Raw genomic sequence first — 21,398 nt, forward strand, 5'->3', positions numbered from 1 at the left:
TATAATGTACGTATTTTTTTCTTCTTTTTTCAATCTTGTTTTCATTTTATTTCATTACCGAAAGTTATTTTTCAATTTTAGATTATTTTATTACTTTTTTGTTAACTACAATAACCTTGTTGCAGACCACTTGCTTTTAAAAAAAATAAATAAACAACAACAAAGCAACTGAAAATTGCATTTATGGACTGCCACGCAGTGAGGTTGTTTATAAAAATGGCTCAAATGGGAATGTCACACTTGAATATTTAGTATTAGTGTTAAGCGGGCTTTTCAGTGACCTCTAAGCAGTGTTGACATGACATGACATGACAAAAAGAAGTACAGTGAAATACACATTTTCTGAATCTGTTTATTTAAACCCCATCACCAATGTTGATATAATTTTTACTTCTCGTCAGCTGATGATGTACGTCCAGAAGGTGATAAACAACAGAAAGGTCCAAGAGCAGCAGCTGGCCATGGCCAACCAGACCAGCCTCCTGAACATGGCCCTGCAGAACGGCATGCTGGGAGGAAACCGGCTCAGCCAAATGGATCTGCTGGGCTTGTACCAGCAGCTGCACGGAATGAACCCCCATGCCGCCATGGGCAAGAATCCCGGGCCCTCTAAGGGCCTGTAGGTCACACCAGCTCTCTGGTACGAGTGGGCCCAACCTAAGCCGGGTCTCTCTGTTTTTACGAGTCAGACGAGAGCCCGAGAAGAAGGTGGCGGCTCGACCGCTATCCACTGGAGTCGCAATTCCGTCGTCCATCGGAAGCCGGCGGAACCCGATGTAAAAAATGACTGTTTGAAAGGGGTCTATTTGCGAAACGTGTCAGAAACACAAAGTGTATATACCGCCTTAATGTTATTCAAGTTCTATATCTTCATTTTTCATGTATTTAAAGTCAAGTCTGTTATAGTTTGTTTAGCAGCGCTTTAAAGTGTTGCATTGTTTCCCTCTTAAAAGAGGGTTTCATTGTTGTTTAAACGCCATTTTTTTTATACACTTTTAAAACCCCAATGGGACCAGTGTGGTTGGAGACAACTAGTATATTCCTCCACCAATCCAACAAAAATGGTGTGTCCTTTAAACAATAAAAAATAAATTAATTGGAAAAAAAAAAAGTTATGATTGGTGATGGCCTTACATGAGTTTTGTCTTAACACATGGCTGGTATTGGAATGCTTGTGTTGTTCAAAACATCCTGCTGGCCCTTGTGACTTTTTTTTTTTTTTTTTTTTTTAAATTGCGCATTGTCATTCTCACTGTTCACGTGATGTCTAGCATAGCACTGTGCGTCCTCGTCATTTTATGTTCCACTTGTTGGTCAATGCCCCCAGTGGCTTGGTGACTGGCTTTCACAAAGCACAACCGGTACAGCTGACGCTCCAATCGAGTTTGGGGGCTTGAGTGTGTGAGTGTATGCGCGTGCGTGTGTCTGTGTTCGGGCTGGCTTTGTGACACCTCAGTTTCACCTGGCGGCTCTTTTACAGACAATGTGCTGCTTGTTCTTTGACACGTTCTCCTTCAATGCGGCATTGCTGTTGATGAGGAGTTTGGTGGAGTGAGAGAAGCCTGTTGTCTCTCCATGGCTCCTGTGTTTGCACAAAGTGTATTTCATATACATGTAGACTGTTTTTGCCCTTTTAAGAATGTTCTGATGTTAGCAAATACGCCACAATTTGCCATGATGACCTAATCTGCTATTATCTTGTTACGTATTCAATATAACATTTAATAAAGTGACCAAAAGGATGAATATATCCCACCATTGGCTCTTTGTGTGCATAGTGTACTTGCGGTTTGCACGTCTTCCTTAAACTATCTAGATCTGGACTTCAATCTAAGCTATGTCCTCCTATGTGAAGTTTGCGTCTTGACGATCATTCAATTCTTATTTTTATAACACTTCATTGAGTGCAAAAAAAAATGTAACTCAGTTATTCACATGAGTTAAAACCAACCCGGAACCTAATCATTCCATTTTAAAACTATAGAAACCCACAGATCAAATAGGAGAGAGAAATATTTGAAGTGACACATTCATTGTACTGACAAGTTCATCTGTCCTTTTCAACACCATTTATCCTGTTACTGGGTCGAGTTGCTGAAGCTTAACCCTGCCGATTTTGGGTGAGAGGTAGACTACACCTTGAACTGGTCGCCAGCCAGACACAGGGTCGCACAGACAGTTACAGAGTGAGAAGTGATCCCACGCTGCCTGCTCACAAGTCAAGCTAGTGTACCTATCAGTGGTGGGTGGTCAAGCCTTTTCTGCTGGCCTAACATAAATCAAGAAATCATGATCATATTCTAAACATTTATGTCATATTATACCCCAGTGTTGTATTTTTAGTGAGAGATTTTATCCAATCAGAATTCAATGAGCCTGTTTTGCCAGGCAGATTTCACAATACCAGTACAATACTTACAATCGTGCGGGCATGTTCCGTATCCATCAATGAGTTTTCAAAATTGATTGACAGCTGCGATAGCCAATCAGATCACGAGTTGGCTACAGTGAGCGTTACTGCTGGCCTTGAGCTGAAAGTGATGAACGCGTTTTGTGATTGGATACTCACTCGTGAGTGGGCAGCGCTACTCGAAATCAACACACCCGGCAGTCGTAACTGGCGAGGCGACCGTTCATAAATGTAACATATATTTTTGCTTTTTTTAAACCACAATGGCCGATGGAGGGAAAAGTGTGGATTTAATTGCAGATACACTTGCGAGGCCATTTTCAAGACGGACCTTTCAAGAGAAGCTAGGTCGTCCAACACTCACTCAGTACTGTGTAAGTGTCTTTCTGTATATTATTTGTCCAGCCGTGGTGTCATAAATGATGGTATTACGAGGGGGATACATTTAAGTAGGACTTCACTGAAGACCTACGTGTGAAATACACGGTCCGCCACTGGCTATACACCATTAGTGACCGTGACAAGTTCATACAATATAAATGTTAAATGATGAGAAACTCACGGCATGATACCCTCGAACGCAGCCATCCCATACTGAACCCATCCATTATCCGATCCACTTATCGCCGGTGTGCTGGAGCTTATTCCAGCTGTCTTTGAGCAGTAGGCGGGGTACACCCTGAACTGGTTGCTTGCCAAACGCAGGGCACACAAAAACAACAACCAGTCACGATCGCACCCAGAAAAATTTAGATTGTTTAATCAACCTACCATGAATGTATTTGTAATATGAGAAAAAAACTGAAGAACCCGGAAAAAAAAATCCACGCAGGCATTGTGAGAACATGCAAACTCAACTCAGGAAAGCTGAAGCCCGGAATCAAACCCTGCACCTCTGAACTGTGAGGTAATTGTGCTCACCTGTCGTCCACCGTGCCGCCATCTCTCTCTCTCTCTCTCGCTTTCTCTTTTTTCCTCAATGCCTTTACAGTATAATGTGATTTAAAATTCTTAAACGCATGATAGTTGAACCCATGAATCTAATATTAATATTGTATTCCAAATGAATTTAGCAGCTTTCACTATGCTCGGGCTGAATTTGGATTCAGGACTTCTGGTTAGTTGCCCTTTTAGGTTAACAAGTCCACTATTCCCATCCCTCTTTTTCTTTCATCTCTTTTCCCTTCTCCATGTATTGTTTTCATTTCTACGCCTGCCAGGGTTTTTCCTCTTCACGTCTTTGACTTTTCCATCCCCTCTCCTCCCCCCCAAGGGCAGGAGTGAAGTGGGGGTGGATCAAGCTCTCGCCTCGCCACTCAGATATCTGCCAGTGGAGGAGCATTACAACTATTGCAGATGTTGAAATGTTGATCCCGTCCCCCCAGACTGGCGGCGCTGCAGGTTTCTCGGCACATCCCCGCTGCTGGGCCGGGCAGCCGGCAGCTGTTTCTGTCCGTTGTGTGTAGACGACACTATAGTTGAGCCTGTGGGCCCCCGCGCCCCGACAGCCGATCACTACCCAAATCCACATTGATGTGTAAAGCCAATTAGGAGTTTGGATCCAGTTGCATGAGGAATCTGATTTAGTACGGTGGATGAGGCCGACTAAGAGTGTACTGTTGAGCCAGCGGGGCTTGTGCACTTTACTTGCTGAAGGTTTTATGGGGGCAAATTGGCCTGGGAGTCATCGTGTTCTCTTCAGCGAAACTAGATCTGCCGCAAATTCTTTTTATACAACATTCCCGCCGTCTTTCAGACAGAAAGACAATTGTTTATCATTTGTGACGTGCGCCCGAAACTTTTCAAATGAAGGAAGAGCAAACTTCATTGACATTGCTTCCCAATTTGTGCAGATGTTCTTTTCTACGTGCAGTGGAACCTACGTGTGGTGGTCGGTTAGAGATGATTGTTTGTTAAATCGAAATGTCTTTTTTTGGTGGCCTATAATCGCACAATCCAATATATTTTTTCTATTTTATAGCCTAAAATCTCCCAGTCAGTACAAAATAATCGTACTGTTTGAAAAATGTTCAAGTTATTCAAACTTCCGGAGGCAAAGAGTGGCGCCCACGTTTCAAAGCAAACATGGTCTGTCAGCAATGACGATAGATAAAAATCCCTTGTAGGATGATTCCGAAATAAGAAATGAATGAAGGACTTTTTACACGTGAAAATGTCTCAATTCATCCCCTTTCTTGATGTGTGTAAACACTTCATATCTAAGCGACCAATGAAAACTTTATCTCAAGTTTATGCGTTACTAAATGTATTGCCTCATCTTTTTAACTCTTGGCTGCTCTGCAACCAGCCGCCCCCTTGATTTGGATTTGACAAAAAGCAATGACTCACAACACAAACAAAATGAGCTGTTCGTCATTACTTTCTTTTAAGGACACAAAGTCGATAAAGTCCGCGACCCTTGTGAGGAGAAGCGGTAAAGATAAAGGATGGATGTAAGTCGATGAAGTCAGATTGCGAATGTCATATTTTAAGGTAATGTTTGACGTTGAAAGTATAATTTCACTGAACCAAGTCCTAATTAAATATAACACACAGTGCTAACTGTAAAACTATAGATTTGATGACACAGAATCAAGCAAATAATTACAATAAAAAAATTAAATTTCACGCCTTTGCAGGGTAGAAGTGACGTATTTAGTTCGTAAATATGTGAATTACTATTTCCCACAGCGACGCACCCCTCCCTCTCGTGGATCTGCCAGATTTTGCATTAAAGTTCGTTTTTATATTAACTTTTGTTTTTGAAATGTTTTATTTGGTTTGTAGAGCGGGTTTGCTATTTTTAATTAGTTCTTATTATTTAAAAAATGCTTTTAGTTTAGGTCATAATCTATTTTTTTATATATGGAGTATTTCATAAATGCGAGGTCACAAAAAGTATTTTGTTTTGACTAGTTCAAGGTTTTGGCCCGACGCAAGCGATACGTATTTATGTACGTTGCATTTATGTTGAATTGATATATAACTTTTATGAGCAGGAAATGCCCATCGATCATTCACGATATAATATGCATACAAGGAAAGACACAGTTACAAGCTCATGAACATTCTACATATTTTTAATTGGTACATCAAATTTGGATCCAGGCACAAATAGTCTTACTAGCACATGTCACATAGCAGGACAATTTTATTGTCATGTTAACTGCAGACCTTCTTTATCCATTTTAATTTCTAAAAATGCTTTATTGGTGTAATTTCAGTAGAATCTACGGTCCAGATAATTTCAAGTTCATTACAAAATAAAGTCTTTGCAATAAATAAATATATAGATTTATATTTATACTTTATATGTCGAAAATAAATATATTGTACATCTCATAAATAGGATCGCACATATGTATCCCTCAGTTGCTTGCCTTTTTTAGAATGTTCCTGACACGCTGAACATCACACGTCAGTTTTGGCTTCTTCTCTCTCAAATTGATCACACCGATCATTTTAAGCCCATGGAAAAGCCCTTTGAGCATTTATTCCATAGCCTTGAGATCCAGCTGAATGCACTAGTAAGCGATTTGGGCTCACTAGTACAACAATTTAGCACACTAGTAGAATGACTGTGTCTACCAGTAGTGGAAGAAATGTGTTCTACTAGTGCACTGATGCTGATGTAAACAGTAAGGAGAAAGAGTTTACTAGTGCATGGCACTTAAGACAGTGAATAAATGCTCAAACAGCTACAGGAAATCTGTTTGGGTGTTTATTTAATTAGCCGCTCACAAATAGGACAACTACATATTACCAGTGAGGCAAAACTGTGCAGTAGTTGCGTGCTACTCGTACCACTAGTTGTATAAAATTCCACTTGTTAACAACTGGTGTGTCAGTAGTAGTAATGGTAGCGCACAGATGTCAAGCGGTGCACAGTTTTGCCAAACTGGTAACACGTAGTTGCCATACGAGTAGGCCAAACTCCTCCTTGCCATATAAATATGGAATAAACGCCCAAGGGGCAGTCCATACTGTCCGCCATCTGGGTTGGTTCAGTAAGTGCTCTTGGATGAAGACCACATTCGTCGTGTTCTCTGTCCAACGCGGGACATTCTCGTCTCACTTCAGTCCATGACCACTTGGAACACGTCACAGGAATTTTGCGCAATGTGTGTATTTAAACACATGAGCCCTCTTCCCATTCTTCCTTTCTCCGTGTCCATGTAGGAACGCGGCTTCTCAGCCGTTAGTTTGAGTGCTTTCTTTCCCATCGAGTGTGGCGGCCTTCAAAAGGCAACTGTCCGTGGGTTCTGCGCCAGCGTAGTGCTAATTGATCTCTTGGAAAAGTGGTTATAGCGCCCGACCGGAGCGTCCTCACTCGCCGCTTTTAGTCGGCCGCAGATGCAATGAAGCAACATCCGGGAGCACGCAAAGATCTTTATATCAGTGCTCTTGGTAGCGAGCCGAGGCGAAGGGTAAACAGTTTTGTAACAAACAACCCCCCGTGGCCACGTCTTCTTGTAATTGGGACCGTGTGTCCAAGCTGCGGTCACCTGTATTGGAAGAGGTCCCGGTAGGCCTGCGGGATTTTCTCAATCTCCACGGGCCGCGGTAGGAAGTGGGTGAGTTTCTGGTGCTTTTTAGTTCTGCTGCCCTCCCTGGGCGAGCCATCTTTGTTCAAGGCCACGTAGTAGAAGCGCGCCGTGTCGTTGTGCTTGTACAACGTGGAAGCGTACGTGTTGTACCAGTTCTCCTCAAACTGCTCCCTGAACACGCACTCCGCCGTCAGCTTCCGCTGTGAGGAGAGGGCGAAAAGTTACATGTTATCATTTAAAAATAATTGAAAATCACATTTGAAAAACATCATAATCTATTTATGATTGTTTCCCCCCCCTCAATATTGCATATTATATGCAATTGTTTTTTTTCAAGGTAATCTTACCACGTATTTTTGAACAAACACAAGCAATAAATTATTCAGCATTACCATAAACAATATCATATTCATATACATAAATGTTTTGGTCTTTCTTTCTAAACACTTTCACTTGCTGACTTTGTTCATTTCACGGAAATCTACCAAACAAGTGTGGCGTAAACATAAATCAGTAAGTCATATGATTCATTTCACATCTCAAATCTTTTTTCCCTGTTGAAATCCATGGAAATGCCATTAATCTGTTCCAGCCTCTGTTAATACTGCCCCTAATATAATTGATACAATAATTGAAACATCTTTTTTTTTCAAAGAAAAAATAGTGCTTTATCGTATTGTAATTTAAAAAAAAAAAGTACATTGATAACATAAGTAAACAGAATGTAAAGGATTTCACAGTTTGGACGTCATGGTTTCGCTCATTCATTATACAAAAAAAGACATTCACAACTGCTCAGCAATGTGCAATAACATTAAATATTTATCCAAGAGTGAAAATAATATGTCTGTCATTGCATGTGTTGAAATATGTGTTGCTTAAAAAGTTCAAATACATGTTGACGCCATCTCGAATCATTAACCCATCAATGGTGTTTTCCGTTGTGTGTTAGCGTAAAGCTAGCGGACTTTCATCAGACAATGTTATGTGGCTTGATTAAATACACAACATTTTATTCCCTTTGTTTTATGTTTACTTTTCTAGTTAATGCTGACTGGGAGTGGTTATAAACAGCATAAAGAAAGTCCTTGACCTCTTTTTTTCTGAAGAATGGGTCACTCTCTGGCGCTTGCAACTCAAGACAAAAATCGTCCGAATAACGGCTGACGGGTCATTCGTAAGTAAACTGTCTCACCAGTCAACACTCTTCTTACATCTTGCTGGATCAATAAGTTGTGAGGTAATAAAAACTCAGCTTTGACTGGGTATGGGTTAGTTTTGACCCAGCTGTTTAAAGAGTGGCGATCTTTTGCCAATCCCCTGGTGTCATTAACCACATCAAAAAAGTCACTTTGCAATTTGATTTTCCTACAGATAAAATCCATTATGTCCGAACCTTTAAGAGTTTCAGTCTATACTAACACATCTTCGTGCATTTAATTGGTTGAAAGTGTCTGGGAACTTACGGTGCTATTTTGCAAGAGATAGTCGTTAATCACAGTGACAATGCCTCCTTAAAAAACAACAACATCTTGCGGCTGTATTTCAAAATGAATTGGGACAAACTGTCGATTTATGACTTCATCTGCCTTCAAATGCAGCCACTGAATGACGCAGCTGCTGAACTGGAACACACATTTTGGACCGCATTTGTCTGTGTATGTTTGCCTGTATGATTTGCTGCATGGAAGTACCATTGGGGCTGTTCAATTGGTTGAAAGCAGTCCAGGGTACAACCCACATTATTCCCAAAATCAGCAGGGATGGACTCCTGCTCAGCCGCGCCCCGGACAAGGACAAAGAGTGCAAAAAATGCAAGGTTGAATAGAAGTATTATTGCGCACATAACCGAAACTGTTTTTTTTAATCCGTTTTCACTCATATTTTTAAGTTGATTCTCACACTACGCAACTGACTGATTTAGATGAATGCTCGTGACCTTTGCCCTTCCACCTAAATACTGTGCAGTTACGTCTGTGTTTCATTCTGGCTGCATTGATTATTGTTGTAATTGCACTGTTGGCCACAAGATGGCGACATGATATTATAGTACACTGTTTAAATTTGAAAGAAGCCGACTAAAAGCAGGAAGCAAGCCCAGCTCCGGTTAATTTATTCTCTTGTACCGTCCCAATCGCATGACTGAAGGTAAAGTTGACTCACACATCCGGCGGGATTCTCAAATAAATGTCACCCTCTAATCAGCACATAACAACAGTGTTTGCGCAATATGTTTGTCTCATTTATTGCTATTGCTCTCTTATAGTGTATTTTGTTTAAACATGTTTGTATTATTAAACAATGTGTTTGAAGACCTTAAAAAGAGCTGTTATGAAAACGATAACTATATCAAAACAAAGTCAAGGGACTCCTTGAATTGTGTAAATCATGTATTTCACTTATTGGTCTGAGAGGTAGGCGGGCTTTACTGTATTGATTCCGAATTGTTTCAGATAATGTATATAGCACTGCCCTGTGTTGTTTTATTAATTTTTGGGGGGTAGTGCTGTTTTTGACATTTATAGTCATGTCAGAGTTGGATAAAAATTCACAGCCTGTGAATGCCAGATACTCATTTCAATGTCTTCGGGCTGCTCATTGTACATCCAGCTTAACTTGAAATCAGCCTTGACGAAGCTTGAAAAACTGTTTAATCGCATGTCCGATGAGACAGTTCGCCATCGCTCCCCGCAATATAGCGTGCGTGTCATCGAATTCGACCCGCAAAAACTCATTTAAGCAGATGCTCATTATGACGAGGGCGAGTCATTCGGGATGACTTTTCACTTTACATTCCTCACTCGCTCTGCAGACCTGCTGACCTCTCATCGTGCTGGGGGATCATTTCCCTCCCTGTAACGCAACATGAACGCTTAACAGGCTGCACACACATACACACCGACACACACACATAGCGAGCGTCTCTAAAAGCTGTCCTGACAGCGCAGCGTGAGCGATGGCTGCCGGTTCAGCAGGTGAGAGCGAGCTGGCTGGCTGAGCGTGTGAGAGCAATAGAAAGACACAAGGGTACGAGCTCCTCGGCTGCCAAAGACCAGTCAGTCATGCAACTCCTGCTTCTGGTTCTGCTCCGTGAGCAGCCAGCACAGAGGGAGAATCCCCCCACAAAGGAACCCCTCGTCAAAGTGATTGAGAAGGAGCCGGGGTTTAGCTGATGGTCTGTAAGGCTGAGCAGTGCTGTTGTGTGTAAACACAACCCTCAAGACACATGACCGGACCGTCCTATTAGACACTTCGGCGCATCACAAGCTCGTCAAGGTCTGGTGAGTCATTGCGGCAAAAGAGCCCCTCTAACTTTTGACCCCGGCCTCCTTATTCTGGGGCAACATGGCGCACCAGTGGTTAGGGCAAATGCTTCACAGTGCAAAAAAAAAATCCTTCATTGAGTCTGTAGCATCTCCCAAGACATATTTATATTTTTGGCTAACTGAACCTAACCCTCCGTTATTCACAGAAAATCTCCTCTGTTAGCTGTTTATGTGCTCAGACCAAAACAATAACATTTCTACATTGGTGCTATCTGGTGGAATTTTTGCGGTTTGTTTTGTCTGCATTTGAGATGACCCGTTTTGTTGCTTGTGGTCCTTCTTTGCCCTTCAAATGTGAAAGTACAAGTATGTATCTGCCCCCAATGATACTCTGCTGTTACAATTTACTGTTTTTGCAAACATTTATTACTATGCGTAATTGCCAAAAGATGAATTTTAGGACTTAATGCCGTTCATGTAAAGTACTAGTACACCAATTTGTTTGCGCATGGGTGCTAGCATGTTATTCTGAATAGTATGCTAGCTAGCTTGTACTGAATAATTGAACTGAATATTCTTGTTTATGTGGCATGGATTCATGACAGTGTACATACTAGATGCATGGTCCTGTCCGTTTTAAGTGCTTTGCTGACATCCGGTGGCTTCTATACGCAACTACAAACTCCTTTTCGGGTGGGTGTCCACTATTTGCGGATTTTTTTTTTAACTATATGCAGTGTATCGCCGATGAATAGCGTATCCTGTTGCTGTATAAACATATTTAATTTTCAGACAACTTTTTACTTTTATTTCCTATGTTTCAAAAATGTCCAGCTAATGTTTTAAGTAAAATTGTAGCGTGGTTGTCTTTTTTGTAAAGCCAGAAAGATGATGCACTCTTGTCAAAGGTATCATTTAAAAACGACCTCACAGACTTTTGTGAAAGGTAAAATGGGAATGATTATTGTGAGGAGGCCTTTATTCGTAAATGTACAGTTTTATAAAATAACCAATGTCACATGTATGCTACATGTATAAAGTAAGTGATGTGGAGTTTAAAACAAAAATAAAAAGGGCTTTCGTTGTCTTTGTTGTTTTAAGTTTTTAACTTTAGTTTCATGTTATTCCTTTTGTACCTTTTGTGTGCCTGTTTCATTAAGCTTATTATGTCCACCTGTGCTTGTCGTCCACTCCCAAGTGTTGCCAATCCGCTCCCTTCATGCCTTTATGGCTTGCCCAGGGGTTCGTCGTTGACTCGTCAATTTGTTTTTTTAGTTATATTTAGCGCCACACCTGATTCAAACGATCAGTATCGTTACACCTTGCTGATTATCTGATCGTTTGAATCAGGTGTATTGCAGCAGGGAGAGATGAAACACAGGCCGGACGCTGGCCCTCGAGGATCAGGATTGACGACCCGTGGTCTAAATTGTCCAAAGCTGAGAATGTAGATGTTAATGGTAGTCTATATGTGGCCTCTAATTGACGACAACCAATCCACAGCGTTCGACAGACTTTCGCCCAAAGTCAGCTCAATTAGGCTAGTAGGTTACTAAAAATGTTATGAAACTTGGAAGATTGGGATCAATACTCTGTAATCCTCAATGAGCAGGTCATTGACGCCAACGCCTAATTGTTGTCTTGATCCGCAATTCACAGAGAGTAGAACAGTAGAACTCACATGTTGTTGTTTTTGTAGCAGAATCTCCAACGGCCATGAGGACAGGCAAACAAATGCGCAAAAGCAAAATGCTGGGCAACGAGCCAAAAGAAGAGGCAAACGATTTATGGCTGACTTTGTGGTCAGAGACGCAGGGGCTTCACAGGATAGTGCCGTGCTGTTGTGTGTCTTTCATGGATGAATATCGGCCAATCTGAGAATCTATGATTCATCCACAAAGCCTTAATTTGTGGGGTTGTAGTCCAACTGGCAGCCTGTGATTGGCCGTCATGGGAGACTGTGATTGGCTAACAGGTGCTGCTGTTTTGGTTAACTCTTAACTATGAACTGTGGTTATTCAGTCACTACTAACATTTTGACTATGGCGTCGGTGAGAGGGACATCCACTCTGACTTGGGTTATGTTGGTCAGCTGTACAGCTGGGGTATCCGACATCCCTCAATCACTCCCCCCCCCCACCATCCACCATCACCTGCCCCTCAGCCCCTGGGGGTCACAGCCCTGGGATACCAGACTCTGATAGCACACAGTAACAATATCTACCGTCTCAACACAATGGGCGTGTTTTAAGGTAAAAAGGTGGCCTCTGTTTGGAACGCTCTGGGCTGGAGGTTGTTGGGTGGGGGTGGGTGCTGCTGGGCCCCGAGAGGCCCCAGGTAATGCCTTGGGACACCTGATACACATAACCCTCACATACTTCCCCCTGCCTTTGTCTTCATCTCTTTCCTCTCTCTTGAGATAAAAACAATCTGCATGCATGACAAAGAGGGGGAGATTCTTGAGAACTAAGCAAACTGGCTGCTTCCATGTTTAACGCTGAAGGTCATCAAGTTCACCAACAACACACCTCCCAAAAGTCATGAATCACTTTGGCAAGCCTTTATCAATATTTCTTGATTGCCGTAAGCTTGAATGACTACTTTGATTCCATTCCAAATGCATCAAACTAAAGAGCGTTTATGTGTCTTTTCTTCGGGTTGCCTTGTGACCTGCTCTCGAGGGTTCATTCAAAGATGTGAGGCATCAAGCGGAGCGTGTGAGACATAATTGTTTTGTCTCACTGCAATTTCCTATCAGCTCACGAACCTTGACAACGCTCAGAAACACAGATGATTAAATGCATTTGCTAGCAAACACTCTCTAAAGGACATTCGGAGAAGAAAGGATCATGACTGCACATTTGACCAATAATCTCGGGCTTCAGTGACTTTGCTGAAACTACGGTGGAATATCCACCCCCATGAAATAAAAATAAAAACGACTACTTCTCAATTGCCAACAACTTGGCATAAGACGAGCAGACAGAAGCAGAGAAAGGAACCTCATAAATGCAGTATGGCTTCAATACAAAACTTTTAACAAACCAAGAAAGTAACGCAAAGGAATGGAGGGTTTTGACTCACCGACCCATAGAGCTCTCCTTTCTCATTCATGCCGAGGTATAGTCCGGCGTCCACGCCCCTAATGCTGACCAGACCGACTGCCAGACTGATGAACTCCAGGATACCTTGGGATCAAACAACCAAGCTGGTCAGGAAGCACTCTACTGTACACACCCTGAAAGAGAAGTCTATGTACTTAGATGATGAAGTTATGTTTTATTTTCTGGTTGGTTCTTTTTCTACTCATACCATGGGTATTTGTGATACAGTTACAAAGGCAGGAACATGTTTGTGTATAATTTCCTTTTCCTGTTCTAGTGGGCCATCTAGTTGTGGACTGGACAGGAATCTTTCTTTTTTTTTTTTTTTTAAATTAGCATTTCTTTTTTTTTTGATGAGGCAGTTCAAGTCTGCTTAGCAACAAGTGGACTAGTGAATATGATAAAACATTACAGTACACCTGGGAGGAGCAACGACTAATATATTAATTATAAAAATTGTCCAACTCCTCTGATTTCAGGCTCTCAACAGTAAATGTCATCCAAGTTTTGTAGTCCTCCATCAAAGCAGGAAAATAATAAATTTTGTGTTGTATGAAAATAAAGACATCTGTTTTTACTTTGGAAAACAACAATCAACATTTTTCCCACTTATTTAAACTACACACACACACACACTGTCCGCTGTGTGCAATCAGAAGTACTCGTAAAGAGCTGGGTGCTAATAGTACTTCTAGTAGCACGCCAATGTCAACTAGTGAACAGTTTTACCTCACTAACGACATTTAGTTGGCCGACTTGCGAGTAGAAAAGTCATTCATTTCATTCGACTACTGCGCTTTACTAGTAAGAACAAGATGTCTACTTGTAGGCAACATGGATCTTTCGCTGAATATCACAGACATGGATTACTGTCGCTCAAAGGTCTTTTTATTGGTTGCCTATTTTTGTACTTTAATTTGAATCCCAATTAATAAATAAATAAACCCTTACTGTATGGCAGTGCTTTTTCATGTTTATTAATTTAAAAAAAAAAAAATTGTGCTTTACACATGGTTGAAATGTGAGACGAGAGAGGTTTGGTATGAAGTCTAGTGAGCGGTCGGTGTCCCAGATTTTTTCCTCACCTAACGAGCAGTGACTTTTATGAGGACACTGAGCCTCGTGTGCCTCCGATGCCGACTCACAGGAAGTTCCAGTGCAAGCATATACGTGAACTTCAAAGGGTGGGAAACAAGCAGTCAAATTAAAAGCTTGGATGCTGAGATGCAGAGGTTAGCAGTCAGAGAAGATCCAGCTGGCAGAGGCCAGCGTGCGGCCACCTGGGCCCGATCTTCCCCTGAGCTCAGGGGGTGCCAAACACTGACACTGTGCCTTTTTAATCAGAGCCATGTCTGACAAAGGGCCTCGCATCTGAACCTTAAGTCGAGCCAGAGACAAACACGAGGACCACCCATCCTTTTTATGCGCACCGTCCTGTTTTTTTGGAAGCCTGCACTGGAAGCCTACCAGTAGTTCTGCCTCAGCCTGCACCTGCATGTCTGCGTGCTACATGTCCGCACCCTCACGCCACTTGTTAGCGGCCGAGGAGAGGAGAGACACCTGCGGCCGGGGCCCGAAGGGGATTAGAAGGGGAACTTGCTTTTCCCTCCACGCCAGATGTCTGTGAAACACGGCCGGGTATCCACTAGTGACGTAAAGAGCTCAACAGTGACACTGCTGGAGATTCATTTAATTGGTTGTGTTCCCTCACCTGTAAACAATATGGAGCCTACATTTGCAAGCGGAATAAACAACACTCATAACTGTAATGCTTATGTAATATAATTTTCATTTAAACAGTGGTGGGTCACAGTACAGAAACTTTGTTGTTACTGTACATAAATATATATTAAAGGTCCTTCCATACATTTAAGAGCAGATAAATACTTTCCAATCTTTGCTTTATCAAAAATAACCTAGTTAATTTTTTTTACATTCACAGATGTAAAAAAAAGAAGACTCTGCTTGAGGTTTTGAACGATTGATTGAAAGAAAATAGGATATTACCCTTCCATACTCTCATGAAAGAAAATTGTGTATTGATTTTAAATTCTCTCACTTTTCACTCTGTAATATTTCTTGTAGAGCACTTTGTGACCATAAGAGAAAAGTGCTAAAGGATATAGATCATTTTGATTTACTTGTGTTTGCACTTATTGTACATAATTTTTCAACATTACTTTGACATATAGCCAAGGCCAGTAAACAGACATGCACGAAGTGAGATGTGTGGAGATGGAAGAGCACAGATTTTCTCACTTGTGTGTAATCTATCTATCTATCTATCTATCTATCTATCTATCTATCTATCTATCGAAATTGGTGCCTTGCTCAGTGGCTCCCACAACACTTCCAAATTTTCCCATTTGTGCTCAAACCAGAGACCCTCCACAGCCAAGTCTCCAACTGTCTCCCAATCCAAGGTGCGCATAAATCAAGTAAAACCGTGTTTTATGTTAATGACCCTTTCTGTAAATTGACATGAACTTACTACTTACCAAACCTGCTGTGGTCCTGCCTGGTCCCGTGCACGGTCCCATTAGGGAATATCTCCAACTGGAAGCCGGTCCGGCAATAAAGCTGCCGCCGCCTCAGGATCCCTTTGAGGTGGCCGAAATCGGTGGGCGACCCCCGCTGGAGGCCCCCTTCAATCTGGCCCAGGCGCTCGTTCAAGCCCAGCGGCGACTCCGGCTGCAGGGGCGCGTTCCCAAACGCAGGAAAACTTTGTAAATCCAAGTCGAGCGCTCCGAACAAAGTCCCCACCTCGGCCATGGTGTGCACGGCCGTCAGGTTTAAACTAAGCGAAGGCATTTAAAGTGGTGAAAATGTCCGAGCCATGCAGGCAGAATGAAGTCCTCTCGTCATCCGGTTTGATATGTGCGCTAATGAGAAGGAAAAGACTCTATTATATACATCCTCCCCACGCATTCTCCTCACTTTGGCCACGCCTGGCTGGCATCCTCTTGTTGCGCGCACCTCACTCCGAGCGTGGACTCTTCTTATCCAACTTGTCTGCAGCGCAGTCGTCTACATTTAATCGTCTCGTCTCCTCAGTGGGAAGTAGCGAGAGGCGCGTTCAAAGCCCATCCTTGAACACGGAGCACGACACGATCCATGTGCTGCTTTTTGAGAGCTCGCGCCTGCCGATTTCCCAACAAGATGATGAAAATAACTTGTGCATATTCTCAGTGCAATCCAAGCTTGCGCGCAAGTGTCAGTGCCAACAACTGGAGCTTCTCATGAGAGCCGTCTCTCCTCCTCCTCCTTCTCCTTCTCCTCCTTCTCCTCCTCCTCTTTGGAAGCAGGTGCTTCCTCGCCCCTCTGCACTACGTCTGCAATGTGTTGCAACAAGGCAGCGGCTTTAACCACTTGTAGGGCCTACTACTGAAAGGGAGGGGGAAATGGGGGGGGGGGGGCTCCTTAATGTGTCGTGCACCATCAAATGTGACTGGTGTGAAACCGCCACAGCTACTAAGTGACTTTTAAAGCCTTGTAAAGTGAACTCGGATTTGTTTTGAAGTGCATTATACATGTTTGAATACAAGTGCTGAAAACGTGATGAAACTGAGAACTAGTCACTACGGAATTACGGGGGACAGTCTACCCAGATAACAAAATATGTGAAATCAATGTTGAATTAGGGTTAAGAATGTTGAGTTGGGGGATTTTGGTCAATCAACGTTGGTTCATCATTTTGTAAGTATCAACGTTTGCAATTCAAAACCGACATTGAATCTACATTGTATTTTGGTTAAATTAAGAAATTTGAAAGCTCCATATATAGTTTCTATACGCAGATTCAACGATTAAGCCGAACCATATTGCAACGTTGATTAGCCCATGTTTTGTTATCAGGGTAAAATGCTAAATTAATTGCAAATATTCCAACAATCAACCCAATTTTTGTGATTTTGTGGACATTAAACATGTTCCATTCCAAAGATGCTCGCTGCAAATTTTCACCATACATTTGGGGGATGAGTGCTCATGATTTTCTGACTGCAAAGCGCGCCTGGGCGGGCTGAATGTTGCTTATTTGTGACGGTTCGTTCAAGGTCACAAATGGTGGCAATGATGATGATGTTCAACAAATATTTATTAACAGTTTTAACGACCGCAATCGGCTTTTCTTGACACCAGGAAATTATTATGTTAAAAATTTCATTGCAACGAGAAAATCTGTTTTCTATCGTTAAAACTGTTGGCGAGCATGTTTTCGACTGTTTGTGACCGTGGATGAACCCTCTTGGAAAAACAATTTTCGCTACGTGGGCACACACGCGCTTACGCAACATTATAGGTCTTCCCAATAATGACAATCTTTGGGGCGTTCATAAAATCCCAAATTGCCACTTGTAAACCACTCGCTGAAATACAGTACTTTTAAATTTTAACCCTACAAAGTTATCATAGTATTTTTTAATATTGTTGGATTTCGTGTGGCATGCTAATTACATACAGCGAAAACATAAATGAGTTTAACCAGATTTGGAGGGAAACCTTGACTTTCCTTTCAGAATCAATATTTTCCAGACCATAGGCTGCTATGCTAAAAATATTCACACAAACTTGCAAAAGACAGAACACATTTATTTTAAACACTGCCGTTGTACGGTCGAAAATTCTTAATACTTTAAAGTTGTATATAATTTTTTTTTGCATTTTTATAATCACCTTTCTTTGCAGATTTGACAATGTGGCTTTTGTATAACCTAATATTTTGATTAGATTGTGCCACACATAACGTGCATATATATATTTAACACCAAAATATTTTAACATTTGAATTGCCTGTATGTGTAATATATGCCAAGAGAGCGTATAGAAATAGGGAGAAAGATAAGTCTGGACTTTGTATCTCTTCTGTACACAGTGGGGCAACAAGTCCCGACATGTGGAAGCATGACCTAAAAAAAGGAAAAAAATGAAAGAAAACACAGCTGTTTTGCAAAGACTTTGCTTGTGTCAAGTGAAAACAAACTGTGGGAGTGTTTTAATTAGATCACTGTTCTTGAGATATCAGTGACAGCGGGGTGGCTGGTGTGAGCGGCATGAAGACATCAATAGCACGATTCAAGTCGGAGACATGTTTCGTACGTTAGACCACCCTCGAGCTGTCTCTTTGGAAAGCCCCCCCCCCCCACTCTCGGCCCCTCATCAACACAAGCAGCAGCATGACATACAACTAAGTTATGTGAGTCACAGTGTACAGTGCTTGGGGGGGGAAGCGGGAGGGGGGTCAACAATCCACTGGTTTTAAAATGGATTTAGGTCTGGGCTCTAACTTGTTCATTTGGATGTATACTTTGGAGCATCATCACAATCATAGTTAGTTTTCTCAACACACTCAAAGGTGAGCATGAATATTAAACAGGTTTAACGTTTACGATTGTCGGAGCCGACGCTTGCCCGCAACACAGGATAATTTTTAAGTGACTTCCGATAATCAGGCCTGACTTTGATCAGAAGGTAAAAAAAAATATGAAAATGCACAAATTACGCTCGATTCTCCGTATTAGTGCACTTAGTGGACGGCACTATTGGCTGACAAAATGAAGCTACTTGCATGACTTCAACATAGTTCCTCGGCAGCAGGATGTCACAAGATGACGCCAAAGCAATACTGGACCCCCGGAAAATCTCTGATTTGTGATCATCCGTGTTGTAAGAAAAAGAAAAGAAAAGAAATGACATAAATAAAAGCCCTGCACTTGTTTTAATTGAAGTTGTTCTTGGCCTTTTAAATGTCTTCACATTGGACAAATGAATTATTTCTAACTTTCTCCTGACTGACACCCTTAAACAATGAGATTCATCTGCTGCCCTTTCCAATCTCGATGAACTATTGCTTGAATTTTCAGATGCGAATAAGTAAATGTCAGGCAAATCCTGCTAGATCTGGTGAACTTTATTTGCATATAATGTTTGTTGGCAGGTCTGCACGCCCTTTAGTGAAAAAGTATTTTTATATATTTTTTTTAAAATAAAAGTTGTAAATGTTAAATATGTTTTTTTTGGGTGGCACGGTGTAGGAGTGGTTAGTATGTCCACTTTAGCGCTGAGGTTGGGGGTTCGAATCCGGGCTGCCGTCTTCCAGTGTATAGTTTGCATATTTTGCTATTTCGTTCCGTGAGTACTCTGGCTTTCTTAAAAACATGCTTGTTTGTTCATTTAAGACTACGCTTATACTTAGGTGTGTCCTGAAATTGACTTGCAACCAGTCCCGGGATTTTCTTTTGGCTTTTGCCCAAAGTTATTTGTGATAAGGGACAGCTTCTCACAACCCTGCAAATGATAAAGAAGCACCCTAAAGAATGGATAGGTTATTTGTTTGATCTTAATGCTTTTGTCACACTCTTTTGCAACTGTTGTACTATTCAAAGTCCGGCACTCGCAAAAAAATGATGCTGTAGTCTCCATCAGTCTCCAAGTGATCGAGAGCAAATCCAACAGGTGCTGACCAGGTTTCACCAACACAAGGTGAAGTAGACCCACTCCCCCCTCTTCCATTTTTTTGTATGTGGTCCTCTGTGGAAAACATTTGGAAATCCCGCTGAGACAGTATGACTTGACACCCTCCAAAGCATGCAGGCCTGCTTAGGAGATACTTATTGCGGGGCTATAAATCTTGCGGGTGTGTTGGGCCTTCATTGAAGTCGGCGCAGGGACAGTGGCTTTCAGCACCATGCAGGCTATGAAAGGTGGCGAGGGTGACGGATGCCCCGGGGCCTCCGCTCGATGAATTGGCCGAGGGGTTGGCGAGGAGTCAGGTCAAGTACGGCTTTGTGCGCGCGGACATCGGGGCGCTCGCAACACAGGAGCCTGAAAAGACGTTTTGTCTCAGTTAGCGCAGAGATATGAAAGAGAAAGGAGGAGGCCGAGAGAGAGGCTGATGTGTAGTAAAACAGAAATGATCTTATTATTTCGTTTAGAAAAATACTATTTAATCATATTGAAAGCAAGATTAATAAACATGAATATGCAATTATTTCAAAACTTGGTATCAAAACTCAAATTTAAATATAATTTAAAACAACAGAATATAAATCAGTATCAATAAAATAGTAATATAGTAAAAATAATAACTTAAAATAATAGGAAATAAAAACGAATACCTGCTGTTGCTTTTGTGCGCGGCTCTTAAGGTAGTGTGGTGCATGCCCTGAATAAGGATACACACCGACATTAAGATAAGAGAAGAAATTCATGATTGAATTTTAGAAATATAACTCATGTTTTGCAGATTAGGGAGAATATATGCCTTTGGGTATATGACATGATCTGTCTGTATGTTTTCATACAGCGTTTGTGTGTGAATATTTGTCATTTGATGGTAAATCCCTTGCATGAATTGTAATGCTAATTCTTACTAGCCTAGCAAGCTAGCGAGAATCTGCCGATATCTCTAAAACGATGAATGTATTGTGTTTAAATATACAATGTGTGTAATTCTTTTTGTTGTGTGTTTTGTTTTTCAGCAAAGTCCAACTGGGTGGGATTTTCCAACTTAAGGCACACACAGGGAAGGTAGAAGAACAAGCTTGCTGCAATGGTGAGTAGCTGGCATTTATTTATAGGAGACATGAGGCCTAATTGGAAATGAGCCTTTTGTAAATGTTTGCGTAAGAGTGGGACTAGCTAGCTAGCTAGCTAGCTAGTGATATTGTCTTCAAAAAGCGAAATATGCAAAGTTGAATTATTAGAGTTTTTGTTACATGTTTTTGTTAAAGGAAAATTGACTTGATTGACTGTGTAGACATAATGACATGGCAGAAAACAATCTAAAGAAATCAACTGGTTTTATGAAGCCAAAAGTCACACACTGTTGTACAAATGTGTGTTGTGCCTTTAAATGGCGTGGCCTCCTCAGGGCCTTCCTTGGGTGCTCTACGGAGAGCTAATTCACAGCAAAACAAACAAACAAACAAAAAACAATATACCTGAAATACATGATGCGAAAAGCAAATGATGTTTGCACTATATAAGAGAATTCTCAAGTGGCATAGTTTGTGAACTGAAGCTATATTTGGCCCAAAAAATTGTTTGTTGAACTCAGGTTCCTCTAAAAGGT

General features: G+C 41.6%; 2 protein-coding genes and 1 long non-coding RNA gene across 5 annotated transcripts in view; 2 read left to right on the forward strand and 1 right to left on the reverse strand.

Annotated features, from left to right (window-relative positions):
* atrx (ATRX chromatin remodeler) overlaps window positions 1–1,755 on the forward strand; it is a 30,308-nt gene extending 28,553 nt beyond the window's left edge. For all 3 annotated transcript variants that reach the window (XM_088293304.1, XM_088293305.1, XM_088293306.1), the window contains one exon: window positions 402–1,755. In XM_088293304.1, the coding sequence (XP_088149430.1) occupies window positions 402–623 (222 nt within the window). In that variant the 3' untranslated portion in view covers window positions 624–1,755. The remainder of the gene's footprint in view (window positions 1–401) is intronic.
* A 930-nt stretch (window positions 1,756–2,685) lies between these two features.
* On the forward strand, window positions 2,686–20,864 carry LOC148338408 (uncharacterized). Its single transcript, XR_015842858.1, has 3 exons — window positions 2,686–2,784; window positions 8,002–8,134; window positions 20,806–20,864. It is a non-coding gene; the product is annotated as an uncharacterized LOC148338408 (long non-coding RNA).
* Window positions 5,515–16,555, reverse strand: fgf16 (fibroblast growth factor 16). Its single transcript, XM_088293702.1, has 3 exons — window positions 15,826–16,555; window positions 13,308–13,411; window positions 5,515–7,157 (listed from the first exon to the last, which is right to left on the reverse strand). Exons 1-3 carry the CDS (start codon window positions 16,136–16,138, stop codon window positions 6,912–6,914), a joined length of 663 nt encoding a protein of 220 aa, XP_088149828.1. The 5' UTR covers window positions 16,139–16,555; the 3' UTR covers window positions 5,515–6,911.
* Window positions 20,865–21,398: the final 534 nt, after the last annotated feature.

Source organism: Idiotropiscis lumnitzeri, chromosome 4 (assembly GCF_059441095.1).
Source record: "Idiotropiscis lumnitzeri isolate Australia: NSW breed Sydney's pygmy pipehorse chromosome 4, RoL_Ilum_1.0, whole genome shotgun sequence".
Taxonomy (NCBI): Eukaryota; Metazoa; Chordata; class Actinopteri; order Syngnathiformes; family Syngnathidae; genus Idiotropiscis; species Idiotropiscis lumnitzeri.